The sequence below is a fragment of the Rhipicephalus microplus genome, chromosome 5, assembly GCF_043290135.1.
Source record: "Rhipicephalus microplus isolate Deutch F79 chromosome 5, USDA_Rmic, whole genome shotgun sequence".
NCBI classification, from domain to species: domain Eukaryota; kingdom Metazoa; phylum Arthropoda; class Arachnida; order Ixodida; family Ixodidae; genus Rhipicephalus; species Rhipicephalus microplus.
Window position 1 is genome coordinate 45998399 of NC_134704.1, and position 24337 is coordinate 46022735.

Consider the following 24337-nt stretch of genomic DNA (forward strand, 5'->3'; position numbering starts at 1 on the left):
GACAAGTAATGGCAAGATATAAGGACCAGAGGGCCCGTGAAACATACGAGGCTTTTTTTTTTTATTCGTAAAGCAGGAACTGAGTGCGTCAGTGCCCCATCCGTAAACCTGTTAGATAATGAATAAAGGTATATTTTCAGTTAAGATGTCAATTTAAGATTGAAGTAAGGTGGTCTGGCAAATGCGCTATCACTTGTTTTTTCCTCGGTGTGTGATCTCCGCACCCTCTTGACTGTATATATATTCCCGCCATCTGTGCAATCAAATTGGTTGTAAGTGTGCGCTCTGTCCTAGCTCACTGCTCTATCTTCTTTCTCAAACATTCCCTGCGCACTAGAAAATCAATTTTTTTTTTTTCAAAACGCAACACCAACCAGCCCAAGTAGCCACTCTTCTGAAGCTTTTCCCATCTACTGGCCTAAATTTACTGGCTGAGCATCCTTCTGTCAACTTGTTTCTGTCATATGATCCGGGCTCTCTAGTCTGTGGTTTGGCTCCACAAGTCTTTCTCGATTTGTCGCAATGCAAGCTAAAGTTGAGAGATAATGGCAGCAACCTGGCGTTACAGAAGTCAACTCACCCGATATTTCATTTTTTCTTGCAACAGTGTTACGTTCTTTGAAGCCAGACTAATATGCATTAACTATAGCAGAATTCGTAAATGCGGCGCCGCATGTTCTCATCTTATACATTTTCTACTTAATAAAATTCTTCTAATGTACAATGCAAAGAGGGTCCTGTGTGTTAATTGTTGCTACCTATAATCATAATCTTCCGATATGTACCTCACTTTTACATTATGCTGTTGTATAAATGTCTATATTCTGTATATGTTTTCAATACCAAATAAACTTCAAACCAGAATATATTACGTGCAGGCAATGTTATGTAGTGAGTGGTGGAATATAATGAACTTTGACCGCGTCTTCGTGAATCACTTCCAGATAGAGGACCCTCCTGTAAACTTGCTTGTGTCGCATGTGCCATAGGCAGTCAAATCTAGTTCGTCGCTATGAGTAGTTCGTGATTCCTGCCTCCACATGTTTAAACAAAAAAAAAATAATCGCAGCGACCCCGCATCGCAGAAGTCGACTCACCCTTAGTGGCATCGTTGGCTTAAGTGTCAAAAACATGGCAAAACGTCCGAAATTATCCGTGAGCTGCCCCAACAGGTTGTGTCCTTGACGAAGTTGACGGCGTACAAATGGTAAACTAGCGTAGAACCACAGCTGTCCAAACCATATGAGTAGAAGGCGCTTGCTGTTCGCCGGTAATCACAGACGGGTCGTTTGACGAGCTCGTAGCAATTTCAGAGTCCTTCGCGCACGTTGAGTCGTCCGAGTCAGAGACGGGAAAGAAAAGCAAACAACACGGGAGTGCACGTGCTTGTCGATGTCCGGGAGTAAACGAGCAAACGGCGGAGACGTGCGCCCACTTGCAACGCACACGCGCCGACGACTACGACGCGCCCCGCGAATGGCTCTTCTTTTTTCGCTCGGCCGCCGCCGCACCACCACCAACACCGAACCACTCTCACTACCGGCGACGAGATGGGAAGCGTCCGTCGGCACGCTCCCGGATGACCAACGCCAGAGGCAACGCCGAGGAAGTTCCTCTCCGGACTGCCCTTTATACACGTACGACTCTCGTCTTCTTCGCTCGCCGCGCAACGCCGAGGGTGAAGAGGAAAGGGTAACGCTTGTGCGCGAGGGAGACGGGCCGGGCGTAGCGGCGATACCCTTCTCGCGTCACCGGGCTCGTAGTACACACACACGCGCGCCAGCTGACGCAGACGAAATCCTTCTCATCCAACTGATATCAGACAGGGCAACGAGGCTCTGTCAAGCCGCAGGCGCGTCTCTCTTTTTAATTGTTCGTCCAACGCAAGGACCGGCGTCTCATCGAAAGCCTCTGACTCCTTCTCTCACTCTACTCTCTTCCTCTCACACCGATCGGGACGCAATCTGGTCGTACCACTTGCAAACCCCATCTGCAGCCGTTTCTTATACTGTATCGCTCCAGGCTGTCACACCCGTGCGGCCCGATCCGGCTCTTAGGGTGGCGAACATCAATGTAAAAGCGACAAATCGACCCGCCAGACCAGTGCATCCAATACCATATCGGGACGACCCACGGCGGGGTAAACAAAGAAGACGACGCTGCGCCTTCTATCTCTCTCTCGTTGGAAGCCACGGGACTTTCGTCGAAGCCAGTCGTGCCCCCGCAGTGCCCTGAACTCGCTCCTCTCGTCGTCGCGCCAGTGACGTTTCACCGCGCCGGTGGTTTGCCGCCGCGGGGTGGGCGGGCGCCGGACATCCTTTCAAAGCATCCGCTGGAAACGCTGCCACTCGAGTTCGTCCGACGAGCGAGTGACTCTTCGCAGCCACGCGCGAGGAGGTTGCTCGTCTAGCGCTTAAAAGGATGCCGGTAAAAATTTTCGAACCTGATTCCACCGTAGAAACCTCCTGTGTAGACGGCTCTGAGCGAGCGCGAAGCCCAGGGATTGCTGATAGGGTATTTCATATTTGCATTAAAGTCAATTTTCCCATGGTCTACCTATTTACGTCGAGAATAGCGTGACGTTAGGCTCAAATATCGATTCTGGTGACCCTACGCATCAGCGTGGCTAGTTGTGATGATGTCAGGTACTAAAAATATACAAATTGGTCCATTGTGTGCCACTTACGCATCAACGGAGCGAAGTGACCGCGGAAACACCGTGATAACTTGCAGGAGCTCATGGCGAGAACTCTGTATTGTGTCTTGACGTCGGGGTATAGTAAGAACCGAAGCCAGCGTTTAAAGACATACTGTTTTGAATTTTGCAGGAAACACACACACTTGCCATTTCAATTTTTTAGCATCTTGAGAGAATGAGGTAATTTCACGCAAAAAAAAGACTAATGAAAATTCTAGTGACACCGAGTTTAACGAAAATGGGCTGGAAGGAAGCCGTAAACAGCGGTGACCTCTCCGTTCAACTTCGGGCTGTTCAGAGGGCCTGCTAGAGGGTGGAGGGTCATTGTCTTGCGGTCACTATACATGGGAGCGACCCGCGACTGCTACGGATCACCCCTGAAAGGGGACGTCACAACGCAGTTCCTCAGTACCACAATAAAGTTCTTTGTCTGTATGGCTGTCGTGTCTGAACCCCTTTAACTATGCTGGAAACGGAGTGACTCACGTAGGCAGAAACGCAAGTGAGGGTCAGACAGGAGGTGAACTTTGTTTAGCATGCAAGGCTACTCCGGGTCGGGTGTTGCAAGATGGCTGACCATGCGTGGTATGCATGTTCAGGCGATAGATGTCAGTGGTGAATCTTCAATCTATCACACTACGGAAACGAGCTGCAGCGAAGGATTTGTTTTTTTGCAGAAAAAACGCCGTATACCTGCAGAGCCAACTCGGAGATGGAGGCGAATGGCGAGTGTAAGCGGCGTGGACTGGTTGACATTGAGCCCGTTGAATTGTCTTGTCACTAAAAGGCGCCGCGTCTATGGCAGTGGTCATTCTTGATGAGCCGAGAGTCTCTGCCGGCAATTTGGAGCCGTCAACTGCCCTGTCTTACAAATGACGGCAGCTCTCGTGCTTGCTGAGACAAAGAACACGGGAAAGAGAAATTAACGTCGCGGAGCTCATTATCATGCGTTGAAGTGATTAGCACGTTTTTCTCGGCCGGTTTTCGCGTCAAGAAAGTTGTTCATAGATTTCACACGAATCACGATATGGGAGGCTGTGAAAGGACTGTTTGTTAATACGTATGGCCGCGATATATATTAAGCAGTGGAAAAACTGTAAGCGTAGATGAGTCGCTGGAGATGAAATTAAGCCAGAGAAGTAAAGAAAGTTTTCGAATCCACAGACGTTTCATATTAGCGCGAAGGTGTGAGCCAGTTGGTATTCCTTTGCACAACACATGAACAGTGAGAAAAAAAAATAAATGAAGGGCGAAGTGAGGGGACGCCATCAAGCCATTTCATATTTACGAAAGTAAAGAGATGGTCCGAAGGTCTCGCTTTCTGTGTTATGCCCGATGAATGAAACCGAGAGGCAATTAAGCGAAGATAGTGACAGGAGATATAATTTTCGCCTTCTTAACTGTGTTGTAATAATTCTCACTTAAATTGAAAGTAAATAATGTAGATGGGAAACCACCCCTTCCGTCAATGGGATCCAAACCCACACGTAATTCGAAGTATGTGTGTTCGATTCCCATTGGTAGAAAGTGTCATTTTTCGCACACTTTTATTATTTCCAATTGAAACGATAATCGTTGCGACACAGAAAAGGCGGCGCAAATCATACACCCTGTGCTTTTTTTCTTCACCTGTTTGGTTGACCTCGCGGCCATTCCTTTCTATTCCTCCTCACTCTCTGCTCCCCGGTTTCTATAATTCTTTAAGGTCTATAGCCATTTCAAACATATCAACAACTCGCACCCACAACACTCCTGCGTATACAAGTTCTTAGAAGTTTCCCACATGAACTGAGGTAAGGCGAACCGGCCACTGCGGACATAGTCTGACGACAGCGACGCTGTTTGTCGACAGAGTGTGACGTTATTTTGACGTCACACCATGATCGTCACTCGGGGCACACCCACCTCCAGCGACGGAACTAATTCGGAACGGGAAACAGTGACGCGCGAAGAAAGGCGACATCCTGAAGCCAGGACCAATCTCCTTGTAAGACGCATCATCGCCTGGTGACTATAAACGTCAGCTGCTTGCCTTACAACACTCGCCTATTTCTCAGAGCCACGCGAGTTGGTTGTCCGAGGGAGGCTCTTCTCACCTTCAGTTAAAAAAAAACAAAAAAAAAACTGGGCAACAGCGAGGCATGCAGCGAACGGTGTTTCAGTTCCACGAACGTCGTCGGCAATTAGGATGGCCTAATTGTTCCCTTCTGCATAATTAGTGACCCAGTGGCGAGTAGTGGTAATCACCCCCGTGTTTGTAGCACAGAACCGTTTTTATGATTGACCTTCACTTACACGCAACACACCGCGACGACGTTAGACCCCTAGAAGCCGAGACCCTAAGGTTCTTCGCCACGTCATTACATGCCATGATTGTGTCACAATCGCAATGATTCCAGGATACTATTACGTCATCATGTAAAATTAACTTTATGATGAACTTTAAGACGACTCGAAAGCAACGGCAGTATACTTCTTTTTCTCCTATGTTGGTGAACCGAACCTCACCCGTCCCGTCCCCCACCGAAAGCGGCATGCACCTAATACGTAAAGAACTCTGTTTGTAACGTCATATGACGTCATGTGGTCATGTCGTCAAGGGACGGGGACGTTTTTCATTGCCCATGTTGAGACCAAAGCCGTACAGTATGCCGACGTTCAACTGCCCCATTTGGTGAGGCATGCAAATATGGCTCTCGCCTTAATAAGCGTGATTCCACACATAGATTATTGATAAGTTGCATTCCATGAATTGTGTTACACAACGCTTCTGGAACGAGCTGCCTTGCACGACATGCAAAAGCTCATGTCTATATATTTTTTTTTCATTTTTAAGTTACAGTAGTCAAATGGACCAGTCATATCGAGATTAACATGAGCGCTTCACTGCCACCTTATTGAAGCCAGCCTTTGCTACAAACATGACAAGTTACGACCACTGGATGCATGACAACGCATTACACAATACGTCACTCAACACTCAACACTAGCTTAACCGCACGCACTCGATATACATATACACGAAAAATATTATGCCTCATGAGGTAGTCCATGCATCAATTAAAAAAAGAAAGGACTCTCGGCTTGTTACTTACTGCAAGACACAAATAATGTACACACACATGCCTACTTCTATTTCTGACTGAAGCTTTTATTTTTAGCGCCTACACTTATCTTTTAGTCTATAGAGCAGCATTAGGCAATGTTTTATCATTTTAAGAGCCCTAAATTTATTTAGCCAATCAATCATTCAATTAGGGTTTATTTTTGGCTTCAAAGACAATCAATGAAGCTTGGTGGGGAAAAACGAAAAAATCACAGCATATCCACGGAGTGAATCCATGGTGATGAGTGGGGTGAAGCGTCCATCAGCCCGTCCGTGCTTCCGTCCATGCATCCATCCATCAATCCGTCCATACGTCCACGCGTCCGTCCATCTGTCCGTCCGTCTTCTATACTGTCTGTCCGTCTGTCCGTGCGTCCTTCTAGTGAACACTCCAAGTACCACCATCTCGCATCCCCTGTGGCACACACCCGCTCCGTGCGTCCATACGTCTGTCCATCCGTCTGCTAGTCCGTTTGTCCATCCATTCATGCATCCGTCCATGCGTCCACCTAGATAACACTCCAAGTACCGCCATCTCCCATCTCGCATTCCCTGGCATTCCTCTGTGCATCGCATCTCGCATCCTCTAGAGCGGGTGTGTGCCACCGGTGGCTACGTACAACATCGAAGGATGTACAGACCCGCACCTTAAGGAGCTTCGCCCCTAAAAGCCATAGATCAGGCTTGACAGTCTGCACCCCCGGGCTTGGTAAACATTGCATAAAGAGTAATGCAAAAAAACGGGCACATGGCAGTTCTCTTCGCTGAACCAACATAAATGAGCTAGTAAAAGTGAAAATGTACAAAAAATAAAAATGAGCTAATAAAACTCATATGGCAGTTCTCTTCACTAAAAAAGAAACATTGCCAGGACCCTAGAAACAAAGGTGCCATGTGGACTCTGATAATTATGGCGTCATGCATGCGTTTATTTCGGGTGCCACTGCACGTATTAATGCAGCGGGTGAAGCCAACGTCGTACGCTTCGCAAAAATATATTATTACGAAGTTGGCTGTGTCAATTCTGATAGCATACTGCTGCCTAATTAAATAGGTTTAGAAGACCCATAAGCATTTGATGAAGCCTCTTGAATATAAGTTTTTAACGCAACATTCCTCCATTATCATTACAAATTTCTTCTACCAACTCACTGCTATAACATGTACGAAAGGGTAGCCATGTCTGGCTACCAGATACTCCGTAGTTGTATATCCTCAGTGTCGAAGACAAAAAAAAAACTGATTTGATTCGGCGAGTGGTAACATTTACGACTGCTCATCTCACGAAGAGGAAGAAACCGAGACTGCGGCTGCGTTTCTGGTTTCCCCGTCGCTTAGTGCAAAGCGATAGTCGTAATCCGCCATCGGCCACGGTCAAGCAGAACATCGATACCGACGTATCAAATATTCCAAGCCACGACGTTGGGTGCGGAAGCGATATCTATTAGTGGATGCACCGGCATCCCCCGTTTCTTTCTCTTATTTTCTTGCCTTCCTAAGTTACAGCGCCCCTTACTCACGACATTGACCCACAGTGCGCTATTCTGAGAAAACCTGCACCCGCGCGCGCGCGTGTCACGGCCAGTGTTTCTCGCCTCCATTAATAAAGCTCGTGTTACAGTGGGCCCGATTCATTCGTGCTCTAAACAAAAGAAGAGTCATTTGGCTATGATCTTTGAGCCCTGACATACCACGCGTATGACTTTAATTAAAAGGAACAATAAAGAGAAAACTCTCGTGTTAGTAAGTTACACTGTCGCGCCACCGATATCTCCGCGCTCAGTGTGAGGAGGCACTTGGTAAGTGAGAAGACCCGCAAAAGGAAAAGGTGGGTGGCGACGCCATCTTGAACTTCTCGTACCAATCGCCGCGACGTCAAAGCTTTTGATGGCGTCTATATTGTGACCGACTCGATAGAAATGAGGTATACGTTGTTCTATGAACGAGGCCAGATACTTACCCCCGTGTTCACAAACACTCCTCGACTCGGCTTTCCCCCTTCACTTGACAGAGTTGAGCACTGCGCCGCTGCTCGTTGGAAACTGATGCTGCGCTACTCAAGAATCACAGCAGATTATCGCTGATATGCAGTGACTTTCCCTGCCTAGAGACGGGGCTCCCATCGACCTTCTCGAGTGAAGGTGAAGTGTTGAGTGGACGGACGTTCTAGAATACGGGGGTTAGCTTGCCAAGTTTCAGATAATTTCGTTGTGCCAATATAAGAATAACGAAAACTTAGCGCGTCCTTTCCGGCTAGTCCCTCAGGGCCTCATTGAAGTTCTCTGTCTGTCTGTCTGTCTGTCTGTCTGTCTGTCTGTCTGTCTGTGTCTGTCTGTCTGTCTGTCTGTCTGTCTGTCTGTCTGTCTGCCTGTCTGTCTGTCTGTCTGTCTGTCTGTCTGTCTGTCTGTCTGTCTGTCTGTCTGTCTGTCTGTCTGTCTGTCTGTCTGTCTGTCTGTCTGTCTGTCTGTCTGTCTGTCTGTCTGTCTGTCTGTCTGTCTGTCTGTCTGTCTGTCTGTCCTTGAAATTCATCAAGGTCACGCGGGAACATTTCGGCACGACGCTTTAAAATAGGATTTAGACCGTGATTTTCTTCTCTATTATTTATTTCAATGATTTCATCTATAATGGAGAAATTAGCGACATTAGAGCTTTCAGAGCGAAATTTATCAATGTAAGCCGATTCGTTTTGTTACTTTAGTGTTCCTCTAGAGAGATACGTGAATTCTATTTGAAGTTCATTAGACACTCGTCGTAGAAGGTTGGGGCCTATGAGAGAGTTAACGCGTTTTTCTATTAAATAGTCATATACAGGGGGAGTCGGAGCCCACCCCAAAAAGTAACACATACTCTCTTTTTGCTTAGAGTGTACAGCAATAACTATTTTTCTGGCACCCCCGCCCCCTGCGTCCTGCCCTCCTCTCAACACGCTTCGGAAAGCGAGATGGGAATTCTACGAAACGCTATTGCACGCTACGGACACGCCTGTGCCTTTCTGTAACTTAGTGTGTCGTTTGTGGCACAAAAAAAAAGCCGCCCGCATCTTTCCACGGGAAGAACTTGAGTAAATGAGTCGCAGAGTGTCGAGGGTATGGCGACGAAGGATCCGTGACATGGTACGACTAAGAAATGCACGGCATTTAAAAGCGGGGCATCCCGCGGCCAAGTCATCATGTTCCTTTATGCAGACTCGTGTGTGTCGCGGGAGAGAGGTGAAGGTGCAATGTACAACACCCAACCATGTTCTGGCTCGCTGCTCAGAATGAATTGTCGCCTGCACATTGTTTCTAGGAAAGGGACCGGAGTTATTGTGAGAAAAGATTTCACGGAGTCGGCAACGCGTCTCGATGTGGTTGCCGATATGGGGCCACATTTCTGCTTGCCCGCAGTTGCAACAGGTCGTCTTGTTTTACAGGTAATTTGCGTAAGTGTAGACTCTGCACTTATGAAACAGTAATCTGAGACAGAAAAAAAAATATCATGTACTAATTTTTCGTGTGGACTTCTCGCAGCTCCCAAACTTCCTTCGACTCCAGCTTTATAAACCTACTCGCCAAACAGGTCACATCGAGTGTATGTATATTGTTGAATATTGCATTATATGTGGGACATAAATCAGTTCAAAAGACTGCAACCAACACTCAAATATTAAAGTGTGCCCAATTATAATTTTTTGCGTGCGGCTTTTTGTGTTCCGCTAACTTCCTGAGCCGACCGAAATAGTTCTTCGGAAGAGGGCTGCTTAAAGCGCAACACATTCCGCTTTGAAAGCACGGCTAGCAAAGCATTTGCGTCATGTGGGCTCGGGTCAGTAGTGCTACTGCCCACAGTTGAGTTCTGTAGCGGACGGAACAGGCTATAGTGTATATAGTTCTACCCAGCGATAACAAGCTGACTGAGAAGTCCACGTCTTAAAGAAGAAATACTTGTGAGTACCCTCCATTGCTAGCGTCCAGGTAAGCCAAGCGCTGTTAGGGTGTATACCCCGTTGAACAGCAACACTTTGGCGCTTATTTAAATCTCCGGAGCGACTGGGTTAGCTTATCTGCCTGAAAAAACCGTAGCCCGAAACACGCAGCTCCTGGAGCCACCCGCAGAGGTGACACAACTCGAGGCGTTTCTATATTGAGCGAGTCTCAGCAACATTTTAGTATATATGCGCCACGTCAGTGGGTGAAGCAAGGGGAATTCTTTTTCGCGACGGTCGACAGAAGCGGCGGCGTCTTTGCCTACGCAGTTTCGTCACGCAGATTTCGTATTCCGGTCACAGTCACGTAAACAACGCTTAGTCGCGAGGAGTTTGCGTTTCTTCATACATTGGGGGGAGCGTCCTTTTGTTTTGCGCCGCCGCTTGCACATTAACTACATTTTCGCGCGTTTAAATATCAAAGAAAGGAGAAATTTATCCGAGGCATCCAAGTCTCACGGATGGAAGAAAAAAAGATATATATCACAGGTACCAATGAGGGTAGCAACCTTTGCCGCTTCAGGTGCGCCAGTCATCAATGACCATTCTTGTTGGTTTTGCAGAAGCTACGTGCTTGAGCGGCGGCCAAGCGTTTCCTAATATAGAAACCAATTAGAGTTGGCTTGGATCAAGACGTCTTTGTCAATTCGGAAGTATGTCTTGGTGTCATTCTTGCAGTGGCTTGACGCAAACCTTTATGCATAGCAGGATGTTTTGTCTCGTGAATTTATTCATAGGTAGAGATATTGCATTGCTTCGAAATTCTTTTCAACGATTAATAAATATTATTAGGACATATGACTGTCAAGGTGGAAAACATTGCACAACATCACACCGATGACAAGTTCTGGATTATTCAGTTCGTTTGAGGATTCAGACAAAGCGAATCGAAGTTTATAGCAAGCTTGTCTTCCCCTGAGCCACGTTACAGGGCTTGAAATTACGTAAACATTGACGTTTTTCCGCATTTCTGTTGGGTACTAGAGAAAAAAAAAACATTTTATCTCAGTGCTCTCTTGAGCCAGTTTCGTTCAAATCCAGTCAACAGACAAGTTTTTTGAACGGTTCATTATAATTCAATTAGCTCTTCTCTTTTATACATTGTCAAATTTAACATTAAGCTGCAAGGGACATTGCGCCTACTTTCTGTCAATATAATATTTATAAAAGCGTAATCTGGCACCCAGCCGAATGCGCATACGACGCCGAATAATTTATGGCCTCACCACTTACTGTGCGATTTCATGAAGCTTATTCGCTAACTTTTTGTTGCAATCAGTTACGCGGGGCTTGTTCATGAAGGCAGTAGTGCATGCATCACGTAACCCCTATCGTCTTAAAACGGTACGCATTCAATAAATTATCGATATTTTCAGAGATAGCCGCCCCTACCCGCTCGGTGGGATGAAGGGTCATTGTGCTTGCCGTGGGAATCAAGAACTTCGTAAGAATCTGTTGTTAACACCTCTGACTAAGTGGAAATGGGTGGCACTGCCAACTCATAGCCAACGTGGGGTTATCTTCTGGCAGGTGCACGCACGCAGAAGAATACATGCCAGCTCAGACGTCATCTATTATGTACCTGGGTAGTGACCGTGTAGCAAACAATGTTCGGGAGAAATTGTTGACAGCGACTGGCCAAAGGTGACGTTAGCGTTTATTAAATCTATTACAATTTATAAAGCTGAGGGGCATTCTACATTATCCCCAGAATTCCTAAATGGTGTCCTCGCTTCAGTGCACCAAGGAAAAAAAAAACATTCAAGAGTGCCTGACACCCTTAACAATCGCCCATTCTCGGAGGAAAAGGGCTTAGGACACTGGCCGAAACTACCCTTGGCAAGGAAAGGTTTTAGAGTGTTGTGGCTTTTCTTGTGGACGTCATCTCATAGAAAGACGTTAGTCAGTGCCGTTTATCGTTTTATTGTCCTGTTTTTTTTTTCTCTTTCTTCTCTTTTTTGTTATGTCTTATTTATCATCTTTTATTTCCTTTACCCGTTTCCCTAGAACAGGGTAGCCAGCCGGCTTGAGAACTGGCTAACTAACCTCCTTGTCCTACGACTTTTCTTTATCTTCTCCTCCTCACTGAAAAGACCTGAATGACAATGGAAACGAGGGAGTTTTATATTGAAGAGCCCAAGTGGTTGGAGCCCCGAGCTCCCGAGTTCCTTTGTACTATATACCAAAGCTAGGAAAGTGCAAAAGAACGTCACAGCTTGTATCCGCCAGCCGCTTGAGGGGCCCAGTGCTAAGACACTGTAATCACAAGGACAAAGGCACAGCATATGTGAACAGTGTCGTGAGATACTGCGACTTCGCTGTAGGTGACCTCACCTAGTGACCCACGTGACTTGAGATCACTCTCGCTGTCTCTTCAATTGCCCCACTTTTGATTTCGCCATCCGTGCGATTGGTCCAGTTTACCATTACGCTGTCTTCGTGATCGACTCCACTCGGCAAGCGGGCCAACTAAGAACACCAGCCAGACTTCACGAAATATGGCACGAGGCGAATGCGTATCTTCTAAGCTTTTCCTCGCAACTATACAGGCATCTCGAAAAGCGTTGTCGGCCATTCCACTGCGGGAGGAGTGTACGATTTCTTAAAAGCCACACCTCACCACAAACGATAAAGCAGCGTGGCCTCTCTTCGGCGGAGTCAGAGAACATCACCGTCCTTTATAGCGCATCTGGATGTAGACAAATGTCTGTTGAATCGGTTCTCGAATGTCGTCGACAGAGGACATCACAGCTGAAGGTGACCAAGAAGATGTTGAGGTTTTTGAGAAAAATGGACCTGGACCTGGACTCTAGTCAATAGACCTGGACCAATGGCTGTGACAGTGGTGTACTCCACGCGCCGCTTTGAAAAATCTGTTTTCTATGCTCGTAATGAACCGATTCGCAATTTTTTGTGGCAAAACGTTCGTCATCAGACACCCAACAACTTCCACTGTCAAACTAAAATTCGGTATGGGGCCTGGTGAGTGGCCCTTTAAGCTGCGACTGACTGCGTGCTTGTGTGCGTGCTGCGTGATGTGCTATCTTTCTTACTCTTTCCTCTTCCTCTTTCATTATTCCCCATCCCGTTTCCATGTGTAGGGCAGCAAACTGGTTATTATGGACTGGTTGACCTCCCTAAATTTTTCCTCGGACACTTAACTATTCTATCGCTTCTTGACTTGTACTCTTTTCGCACTGTTTCTTCTAGCTCCTTCATGTTCCCCGTCCCTCTCCATATGCAGAGTATCATGTATGAGCGTTCACGCACAAGCTTATAGAATTATCTGCATTTCATTCAAGGGCTTTGCTTCTCCTTTTTGTCTTCTCAGCAGTATGTGAAGTTTTGCTGTCCCGAATGCTGATCAGGTCTTTCCCCTGAATACGGAGAGCTGTGTATATCTGAAAAAATGGATTCTCAGAATGAGAGCTAAAATCTACATGTAAGAATAACAAGTAGCGAGTGGTTTTCGTCGTATGCGCTGTAGTGGGTGGACGTGCTCAAAGCTCCAAGGACATGAAATACTAGAAAAGCGTGGCTTGCTGACCTAGTCGGTTCTGCATCATCGTAGAAACCAGCACCGGAAAAAGCGAGACAAGCACCGTTTTTTTTTATTTTTGCTTCTACGTTGATTTTCACAATTCAAAAGAAAATACTTGTGGAAATACTCTGCATATTAGTTGACTGAATATTTGCTCCATCCGACATTGTTCTCAGCTATATGGTGGCTGAGCTTACGAATCATTGGACGTACTGTTCATCCACACAACAAACCCGAAGTGCAATGTACCCGGCGTGGTGCTGTATTAAGCAAGGTGTCTCGCTGCTAGAGAGGTACAGCCCATAGGTCGCGGGATTGAATCCCAGCCTTGGTGGCCGCATCTCCGATGAGGCAGAAACTTCCAGGTCCCTGTACTTAGATTTAGGTGCGCGTTATATATCCCCAGGTGGTCGAAATTTCCGGAGCCCCCCACTATACGTCGTCTTTCATAATGATATCGTGGTTGTCGGGCGTCAAATCCCAGATATTATTATTATTATTATTATTATTATTATTATTATTATTATTATTATTATTATTATTATTATTATTATTATTATTATTATTCACTCATTCAGGCTCCAAAGAGAGAGAACTGGTTATTGAAAAGCAGAGAATTTAGCTGGATATAAATCACTCACTTGCTACTCGGCGTGGGGAAGGGGATTGATGATTGAAAGTACGCGGATAGGGAGAGATATATAATAGAAAAGATGTAAAGATAGAATATATAGAGTAAAAAAGAAAGGAAAAGGCCACGTCTTTGACCATGGAATGAGAATGCGCGCTAATAGTTTTTCCGTGTTGTAAAGCTACAGCTAGAGTTTGTCTAGTTGACCGATGCTGTCCAAATACGCAAACAAAAGTTTCATAGCCCGTCTTTGTAAAGAAGAGCAGGCTAAAGGTCCCAATACAAAGTCAAGGGAGGAAGTTCTCTCGGTTATCGAATGCATGCAAAGCTCACAAAGCGCACGCTCATCAGCATACGCTCTACACTCAAACAATATATGTTCCATAGTTTCAACGGAGCCACAGTTCTTGCAGTATGTACTCGCTGACTGACCGAAGCGGTACCGTAGGCTGTTAACATAGACACTGTTTAGTCGAAGAGAATGGTAGAGCCTTTTCAGATGTTTAGGAATTTTGAATGAGAGTCTTGTTCTGAGATATGAATCGATTGAGGGAAGGAAGGCGTAATGATGTGTGGGAAGGTTCCAGGGTCCCTTTTTTTTTAATGCAAGTCTTTTAGCCATCTGAGCAGTATATGATTTCGTGAAATAAGTTTGTGACTGTGTTGTCAAATACCTTTGCGTGCTACTTTGTCTGCTTTCTTGTTGGCGAAAATGCCACAATGAGCCAGTATTGTGATATAATTCCCTGCGGTAACAGCCAGGTGATGAAGGTATGCTATGTCAAATGAAACGGGGCGAAAATTTGTTTTCTTTAGGAGGTTGAATAATATCTGTAGGGCTCCCTTGGAGTCGGTGAAAATTACCCATCGGTCTGGCGTTTGGCACAAGATGTAAGGGAAAGCTTCTTTGATGCCATGAAGTTCTGCTGCCGTCGAGGATGTTTTCCATTGCAGTCGACAGGATAGCATTTGTCTTGTAAGAGGGACATACTTTTTACACAATAACATTCGCAAGCTTGAAGCTCAAAAGGCATGCGTAGTTTTGGTGTTTGTATTCATTTCAAACAATGACAAATCATAATTATGGCGTTTGTTTTGGAACGTGGCACGTCAAAACGCGCCGTCAAACATTGCAGTGTTTTCACCAACGTGAACGGTCGCAGTTAAATGCAGCCCATTAAGGTGAAGTAACCACACATTGACTATGCAGTAAGTCTAGTTCATCATGCATGTGGAACGCATCTTGCCTTTTTTTTTTCATGGTCGGTTTCGAAACAACTGGTGAAAACAAGTTGCGTCCACATATGTGGACATGACACCTGAAGGTCGTATACGTATAAATAGGTTCGCGACTTTTTAGCCCTAAGTTGACGCGTTTCCACATGAAACCAGTGAGCACTGTACACATGTACACCGTGGCGACGAAAGGTAATGTTCAGTTCTGGGCGTTTAACTGAAGGTTATAAGTACGCCAATCACCCAAACACTAAACTTCGGACCTTCTCGGACTGCAGCACAAAGGCTCTTCAAACAAAAGAAAAAAGTAACCGAGAATATAAGTGAAGACGACTATGGTCGACCTTTTGCAGTTAACCTAAGAAAGTGAGGCGACGAAGAGGGTATCTCAACAAACAGCCCGAACGGCTCAAAGAACTGGCTCGCAATTATGACGGCACAAGTATCGATCGCCACGTTGTGGGGTCAAAGAGCGGCGATTAAAAGACGTCGTGCGCAGAAGGAGCTCGCACGTCCGCACTGTTACGGCTTTCTCACTCGTTGCACGTAACGGCGATTCCTGTGCAAATATGTGAGAACGAAAGTCTGTCGACACATTCATTGCGCTTACATCGAAGCCTGGCGTGATCGCGGAATGTAGCGCCAGAACTTGTCTACGGCGAACAGCGCAACAATGCCGACTTCGAGGAACATTTCGAACCAAGGTGAACTCGCTTTCATCGACGTTTCGATCCGAAACGCCGACATATTACGCTGGTTGCTGAGACGAGTATAAGCGGCTGCTTTCCTAGCAGAAAAGCTTGCCCAGTAGACGAGCATTCTAACTTACAACTCTTCAGTGCCGTTCAATATGCCTGGAAGCAAGTCCATCGGGCGGATGCACGATGAAAAGCCAAATCTCATAAATGGCAATAAAGTCGAGGCGAATCGCTCCGCCTACTATCATTGGTGCCTCACGTCAATCACGTGACCACTAGGAAAGAATTACAGGGCTCATCATGAAGCTCCTATGTCTGCTTTTACTCTTGTCTTCTTGTGTCTGTTCTGTGTAGCACTTATGAGGAAATAAACTGCTGGAGTGAGATGACTGACACCTGAGGCACGAAAAAATATAGTTACAACTTGGTTACTTCTTGTCAAGAGAAAACAGCGCTGAAGTAGGCCGAGCTAAGACTGGCACTATACAAGACTTGAGAAAGAAGCTGCTGTGTATTAGTTGTCAACACGTTTCGCACATCTTGTTTGTCTTTGAAAACCATTACTATTGACAGTGACGGGTGAAAACCTGCGCTGATAAACAGTCGTCCGTTCTGAAGAGGATGCAGTAAAGGAAACGAGTGCCGCGAACACATAATTGTGAATCACTCTATGTCGTAAACGCAGGTAAAGTTGTCACCAGAAGACAACTCCCTACACCGCCTGTGCGCATCCGTTTGTCATACTAACGCGTGAAAGACGTCAACAGTGACTGCATTCCGAGCTTAGTAACGCGACTATTCCTCCCTTCCCTTTTTTCTTATCTTATTTTCGCTAGCAGACAGCTTTTAAGGCGTTAGGAAAACGACACACTAGCCACAGGTGTCGCCTACCGACCTTTCCTTGACTGGCAGTTGCACTCTCGTTTCATCGTTAGGGTGTCAAGCAAGGTAAAAAGGCCCATCCACACAGGCTGAAACACTCAACGAGCCTCGCTGTGTTCGAGGAAAAGTGAGCGGGCCTGTATAGCCAAGGGGTCTTCCGCAACATCTCGTCCGTCACCGTATATAGAAGGCCGTGTTGCAGACACCCGCGCCGCTAATGGGCCGAGCGGAGGAGTTGCCTTGGCGCCAAATCAAAACGTCCAGATGAATCAACCCCGCTGATATGCACCACTCTTTTAACCGAAAAATGTTCTGCGAGATGTTCTCCACCAAGCTCGTCATCATCATCATAATCATAATAATCATCATAATCACCATAATCACCATCACCATAATCATCATCATCATAATAATCATCATCGTTGTCATCATCATCATCGTCGTCGTCGTTGTCGTTCTTATCATCATCATCAGCCTGACTACGTCCACTGCAAGACTAAAGCATCCCCTGATGATCCCGAACTCATTCATGTCAATTTTATTTACACCTCTTGTAGCTTTTAGTAGCTGAAATTGTTTTCTGTTCTCGTGATGTGACCTGTACAGGTTTATTTTTTGCCTCTTATTATTTACTACGTGGCCTACGTTTGTTTGTTATTTGCACCTATCTGCTGTCAACCTGTCTGTTATAGTTATGCCTGTCAGAGAAAAATGACAGTACACAACACAAATGACTGAACCGACGACGTCTCGGCTGTAGCCCTCCAGTACACTCTGCTCTTTTTATCTTAACCCGAGAAGTTTATTTGCTTTAGCTTTTGTTCGACACAGGTAGTGCAGAACTCTAGCACTCGGAACTCTAGTCGATTATCACAATACCTATCACATCTCAGTGGGGGTATTCATGTTGTTTTGAGTGCACTATCGCAGCTTCAACACGACTACGCCTTCCAGCAACGATTGTTGTTGTGCTCTGTCAAAACGAAAACGCAAACAAAAAAGGTGCATCCATCTCACCTGAGCGCCTCGCGGGCGGTCCATCGCTGTTTCTCGGCGACGTGAATCGACGGGCCGGTAGTCTACGACCTCCGACGAGTCGAAGTCGTCCAAATTGCCACGACGCGTAAGGGCGAACCAGCTACACGTCCTCCGACTTCGACGGTCAAACAGAAGCACGCGTCCCCATCCGCAGTCGACGCCCCCCGCAAATCGTATACAGACGGGCGCAGAGAGCGCGCACTTAGACGCGGACGGCAGCAGCGGTGAAACCGACGGCGCTGTCTACCGGCGCACGCAGCTCTTGCCAGCGCTTGTCGGGCATCGGGAATTCCCAAACCTGCTTTCACTCGCCTGCATGCTGTCGGTGGCTCTCGTGATTCTCCGTGCCGGAATACATCAAAAGGGCTGGTGGTGCCCGCACTTTCTCCCTCCCGGCGGTCCACTCACCCCCCTCAACAACTTGCTTCGTTTTTTATTTCTGAACGCCGTATTTATTGTTTCATCCGGCGGGGTGGGCCGGGCCGTATTCCTTATTCTTTGTTTCCAGTTATCGACTGTTCACCCCTTCTGCGAAGACCGCCGTCGTCTCGCTTGCGCGGCTTTTGTCTACAGCGTTACGGAGCCTTTACCTCCTCTCCGTGCACTTGGAGGGGTGCGCCTCGAGTCATTCTCCCAATTGATCCAACGCGCTCATTAGGCGTGCTTACGGAACACGCGACGGCGTACGCACCTTCTTCCAAGCGGAACGAACAGGGTACCACATTCGTGGGACGCATGGGTGCTTGCAGCTGCCCCGTGCAACTATTAGCCTTGCACTCGCATCTTCCCAACCCCATCTTGTTCGTCCGTCGCGTTGTTCACATCCAGCCAGTGACCTATAATGAAAGGAGGGGAGCGCATTCCTGGTCGCTGATGAGACTCACGCCCGAAACCGGGTATTACAGTTTTTACGGGTCAAATGGGTTCCTTTTTTTTTTCGCCTGAAGGTGGAAGTTTATTGCGAATCTGGTGAGTGATGGACGTTGGGGGAAAGCTTTTCCACTTCCATGGCATGGTACCAAGCGGTTAGAGATCCCCGAATACACGGTGATATTAGAGGATCGCGTGACTTGCGATAAAATGCGTGAGTCTTTCGAAGTTTTGTCATCTCCGGAGTACGGCCACAGCATTGGGTGTAAAATGGAGAGATGCGTTGCTCTACAGGCAATCATACCGGGTTCAGATCTCACGTTACTTGGAGGAGCTCCTTTAGTTTTGGTCTTGTTTTTCGCAGTTAAAAGGACACTAAAGGCAACTACTCAGTCGACGTTGATTGTTGAAATAGTGGTCCAGAAACTTCGTGGTGTTACTTTCGTGCCAATGAAGGGCTTGTTTTGATATAAAATTACGTTTTAGTGGTCCGCATCACATTAGCGCACTTGAAACTACCCGCCTCAAGAATAGGACTGTTTCACGTCACCGTTGCTGTGCACAACATTGCCCGGCTTTACTGCGTGGCCGCCGACACTTGTAGCAGCAGAACAAAATCAGTGGAAGCCACAACAGCAACAATGACCATTCATCAATTTTCTGCCATTTCCTCCGAGATGGCAGACGAGCTTTGGTTCACCTAGGTCCCGCTATAGATAGCCCAACCTGTCAAGTTTAATCACGCGAAAATTAAATTTTTGGACCACTCGCTCCATTCCTACTAGTAACGTCCAGTGGTTCTTTTTTTAAGAATAAAACAGAGACTAAGAAGCAGCATTTTATTGCGTCTCTGGATGCACAGGAGGTTCTTTACATAGCACAGCTAGATCAATTACTAGAGTCTAGTGATTTATTGTAGGCGGTTCGTCTGACGTCACCTGGGGATTATTTTGAGATTGTTCTACGGTGGCGCATGTATTCTTGTGCATTCCCTTTAATTTCTCGGTAAATAGCGCACTGCTTTTGATAATATTGTCGTTTTATATGTTGTCATACATAGAGTTTTCACTCTGTAGTAAATTGTTATTTGACTTTAGTGGCCCTTTAATTGAACGGTTATTCACGAAGCACCGCAGTCAGGTGGGGCGGGTAAAGTACGCACATAGTAATCACTGGGAGTGTAATAATTTCTGCCATATATTTGGAAAGGCGTTCACTGCGTGCTCTCAGTGAAAAATACGGTGCTTTTGGCAGAGGAAAAAGCGTTTCTGTTGTCGGCAGGGGTGATGAGGGCATGGTGGATGGGAAAGGTTCTCTGCTGCCTCTGTCTACCCCAGCTAATGGGAAGGTGTCGAATTGGTAAAATTTTTGGTCTGCTTCGCCACTTTAGTACCTCCCTTACACTCTTTCATTTTGTCTCACATGCCACCCTATCCCCTAAGCACTAGTGCCGAAAAATATTCTCGTACCGTTTTCCGAACATTAAAAGTCTGCAACGAGTTAGGTATAATTCATCATCACCTGCTCATTGAAATAACTGAACATGATTATATATACAGCGCTTGTTCATACAACAAAGTTACCGCGAACGAAAATCTTTTAAATGTTTCGGAGGTAGCTGTAATAGTCGTCCGATGCCTACAACGTTATGCTGCTTATCACAAGGTCGCAGATAAGATTCCTGGCTGCGGCAGCCGTATTCCTTCGGGAGCGAATGGCAACAGTGATCATTTAGGTCTGTTTACATTTCTGATTCAGAAACCCCTGAGCTATACAAAGCCTTTTTTTGGAGCCCTTTATTCTGATGTTCATCACATGTAACACACTGTGCACTTAAGAGACACTGAGCTTTGCAATGCGGTAGTTTAATAGCTTGCAAGGTACTTCTACTGGCAATGGCAATGGCAGTCCACATGTATTTTTAAATTTGTTGAATTTGTATTCATCCCAATATAAATTACTCTACTTTAGCAAAGAGTACTAACTTTAATTGCTGAGTGAGGATCACAAGACAGTTAAAGGAGTAAGTAAATTGCCTTTTTTTGTTCAATCTTATTAATTAGCAAATTGAATGACTGTTAAGAGTTGAAGAATGGACTCGTTGCACTGAACTCAAGAGTATCGACGAATGACACATTGCTTGATGATAAAATTTGACCAGCAATGTTCAGACAGTCCGCTCAGCACACAGTTCTAGACTATCTTTTCAGATATAAATGAATAATTCCAATCATAAAGACACGTGTGAAATTCACCGTAAAGAAACGCAGTTCTTTGCCAACGAACTTAGTTTTCATTTATTATTCGTACTTATTGATAAAGCTTTTCAAGAAAGTTGTTCAGATACAGCGACCGAAGTGCTAAAGGAAAGTCAACTGCTTCCTCTCGAGTAACGGGTGCGGATATCCAACGGCTCTTTTTTTTTTCATTTTTGTCGTGTTTTTAGCTGACGCCCACTGTAATCTGCAACGCTTGAATATTTCATCCTTCAAAAAAAAAAGAACTATAGAATGTCGATAACCGGCAGCGAAGATCTGAAACAATACAAGTATAAAAAAAGAGTCAAGGCAGGAATAACGTGTTTTCCGTGATGCTCTGGTGGAGAATGGTTAAGTTGTGGCAATTTTCCAATGAACGCATGCGCACACTCCGCCTCTTCGCCCAAGGATGCGCCTTGTCAACAGAATCGAGCCGAAGTAATAATTTTTAAATTCCGGGCTTAGTCATACACGACCTTGAGCAGTGCGCGCCACACCCCGTAGTCTATATTGAATGCTGTAGTCACGTCAACAAATATCGCGGGCCGTTAATAGACGCTATCCGTCAGAAATTAATCAGCCTGCTTACAACGTTCTCCGCCAGACCATCACCTTTTGTTTACCTTGCCTTTATGGGACAATACCGAAATTCTCTCCTCGAAGAAACGTCGAGGGTATGTACACGTGCCCGTTCTCTTATAAGGAAAAGTAATTAATAATACATGGAGCTTTTCGACCGTGTAGACCACGAAATGATTAAAAAGCATGCTGTAGTTGACAGCCCAGACATTCTGACTATCTCGCGTTCTTTAAAGATGCACTGGCATCGCACAGTACATGCGCTTCTGGTAGTTCACCTCCGTCAAAAAGCGCCCACCTCGGCAGGTATTCGATCCAGCGACCTGCGGGTCAATAGTCAAGTACCGTAACCCCTGTACCTGCGCGGACTGCCCCCTGGCGGTCTACTAGGAAAGCTATAATTAGAGAACATTTCAGTGGGAATTCATTAACTAGTTTCTCTGTTCTTGGTTTTACAGAAAAAAGCACGACGTAGCAAACAGACTATAAATGGAGTGGTTCCCTTAGCTATTGACATTGCAATTATAAGCAGTGACGTGGTACTTGTGCATGAGGGCGTGCCTCTCTTCTAGGAATCAATTATTTGAGTAATGGAGGCTAATACTGACACGACAAAGGTTATCTATCTATCTATCTATCTATCTATCTATCTATCTATCTATCTATCTATCTATCTATCTATCTATCTATCTGTCTGTCTGTCTGTCTGTCTGTCTGTCTGTCTGTCTGTCTGTCTGTCTGTCTGTCTGTCTGTCTGTCTGTCTGTCTGTCTGTCTGTCTGTCTGTCTGTCTGTCTGTCTGTCTGTCTGTCTGTCTGTCTGTCTGTCTGTCTGTCTGTCTGTCTGTCTGTCTGTCTGTCTGTCTGTCTGTCTGTCTGTCTGTCTGTCTGTCTGTCTGTCTGTCTGTCTGTCTGTCTGTCTGTCTGTCTGTCTGTCTCTCTCTCACTGCTAATATTGGTCGGTTCCAAGCTCAAGGAATTGAGTTAGGTGCTCGTCGGGGGTGCTAACTTATGTCGCCCCAGTATAAAGAACAAGAAAAACACATGGCCTCAGTGTGTACAAAATGAGTAAAAGGAGGGTATTGCTGCATTCAGGTACATATAGCAGCACAAGACATGCAGACAATTGTGAAAGCGTGAAACGACATAAAAGTCGAATTACGCATGCGGGCAAATGTTACGGTAGTACAGTAAGTATAGGAAGCTTAGGTCAATAGAGAGTAACGAGAAAAGGCAGGGAGGTCAATCAAGCTTTGGCTAGGTTGGCTACCCTACACGTGGCGTGGAAGAAAGGGTGAATAACAGAATGTAAACGATAGATGAGAAAAAAATAAGAAGAAAGTGGTGGATAAGCTCTTGTCTTGGACCTATACACAACACGAACTCACACTGTTCCCAGTCGCTCGTGAAATCCGGTGGTTCTCTAGAAGCACGACAGGACTCTGCGCATGCGCGGAACTGTAGGCCAAGACAGAGGTATAGTGCAAGTAAAAAAGTCGTAGGACTTAAGAACAAGCTGCTACGAAGTTTCGCATTTGTGAACTTGTTTTTGGTGAACGTAAGTGAACAGGCAGTGAGGTATACCCAAGATCGCGCATGGTTGCCATCCTACATAGCGTGAAGGTGAAGAGGATAAAAAGACATGAGTGGGTCTGGCGCGCACACTATAGCCGGTGAATATTCCCTCACGTATTTCCACAAGCTCTTATCAAAGTCAGTGGAAGAGGCTGTTGGGCTAATTTGTCCTGCATTTCAACGTAGCGATAATTAGCGTGAATAAATACTTTCTCAAAGACGAGGGGCAAAAACAGTTAGTGTACTGACAATTTCAAGTTGATGCAACGGTCATCTTAAATACAAAATTTCAGTATCGCATCTCCTTGTCTGTCTCGCCCTTGTGTCTATCTTTATTTGCACGAATTTCACTTTTTTAAAACACTTATCTAGAGCTCGAGTGTCACCAGCGAGTATATTAGAGTTTTGTTGGCCTAGTGCCTGAGGCTTTACAGTTAGTATCTCAGGATATTTGCACCTGACAGGGAGCCTGTCATCTAAATGGGCGTGGGCATGGCAGTGGGCACGGCAGCACTGCGAAAGCAATGTCGCCTAATCTGCGGCTTCTGTTGGTCGAACAGGTTTTCTTCGTCCGCGGATCACTACGAGCTGGGGCATACAGCGCATGCATGGCCGTACCAGCTGCTGACACCGCTGTTATCGACCACGAACACATCGTCGACGCTAGCCTCGAGCGCAGGCACCCTGGAACACGCATAGAGTGGTTCTTCGCGGGACCTATAAAGTTGGACCCCCTGCCAGCAGCGTCCAGTGGGCACGGCAGCACTGCAAAAGCAATGTCGCCTAATCTGCGGCTTCTGTTGCTCGAACAGGTCAGTTTCTACTCAGAATACTGTTACAAAACTGACAGCAGATTTGTTGTTGTGCTGCCGTGCCCAAGTGTACTCTTCTCTGGATTGTCCTCTTTGTGCCTGCTATTGTCTGGCGATGTTGAACTCAACTCAGGTCCTGATGTGAAAGTCCTCCTAAAGGAACTGTCTGAAGGCCAGAAGTCAATTAAGGCAGATCTGAGCGCTCTAGGAGAAAGAATGACTAAAATAAAAGACGCCATTCAAAAAATCAAAGATCAGGGTAAAAAAATAGGCCAGCTAACGAAAACCGCCACCAACCTTAATGTGACACTATCAAGACAAGAAGAAAGCCTAATAAGCTTAGAGGATAGGAGTAGACGGAATAATCTTTTGGTCTTTGGGGTTGAAGAGGGCGAGGCAGAAACCACAGAAGACCTGGAACAAGCGGTACTGCAGGACATTTTTGTTCGGA

General features: G+C 46.0%; 2 protein-coding genes across 6 annotated transcripts in view; one reads left to right on the forward strand and one right to left on the reverse strand.

The window, feature by feature from the left end:
• LOC119174625 (uncharacterized) overlaps positions 1 to 17933 on the reverse strand; it is an 80794-nt gene extending 62861 nt beyond the window's left edge. The window contains exon 1 of one of the 2 annotated variants that reach the window (XM_037425613.2): positions 17774 to 17933. In XM_037425613.2, the coding sequence (XP_037281510.2) occupies positions 17774 to 17797 (24 nt within the window). In that variant the 5' untranslated portion in view covers positions 17798 to 17933. Of the gene's footprint in view, positions 1 to 1097; positions 2165 to 17773 lie in introns of those variants that run through there. The other variant, XM_037425614.2, reaches the window with a different exon arrangement.
• The window catches only part of LOC142817763 (uncharacterized), a 379761-nt gene that overhangs the window by 234363 nt on the left and 121061 nt on the right, over positions 1 to 24337 (forward strand). The gene's annotated exons all lie outside the window — the stretch shown is intronic.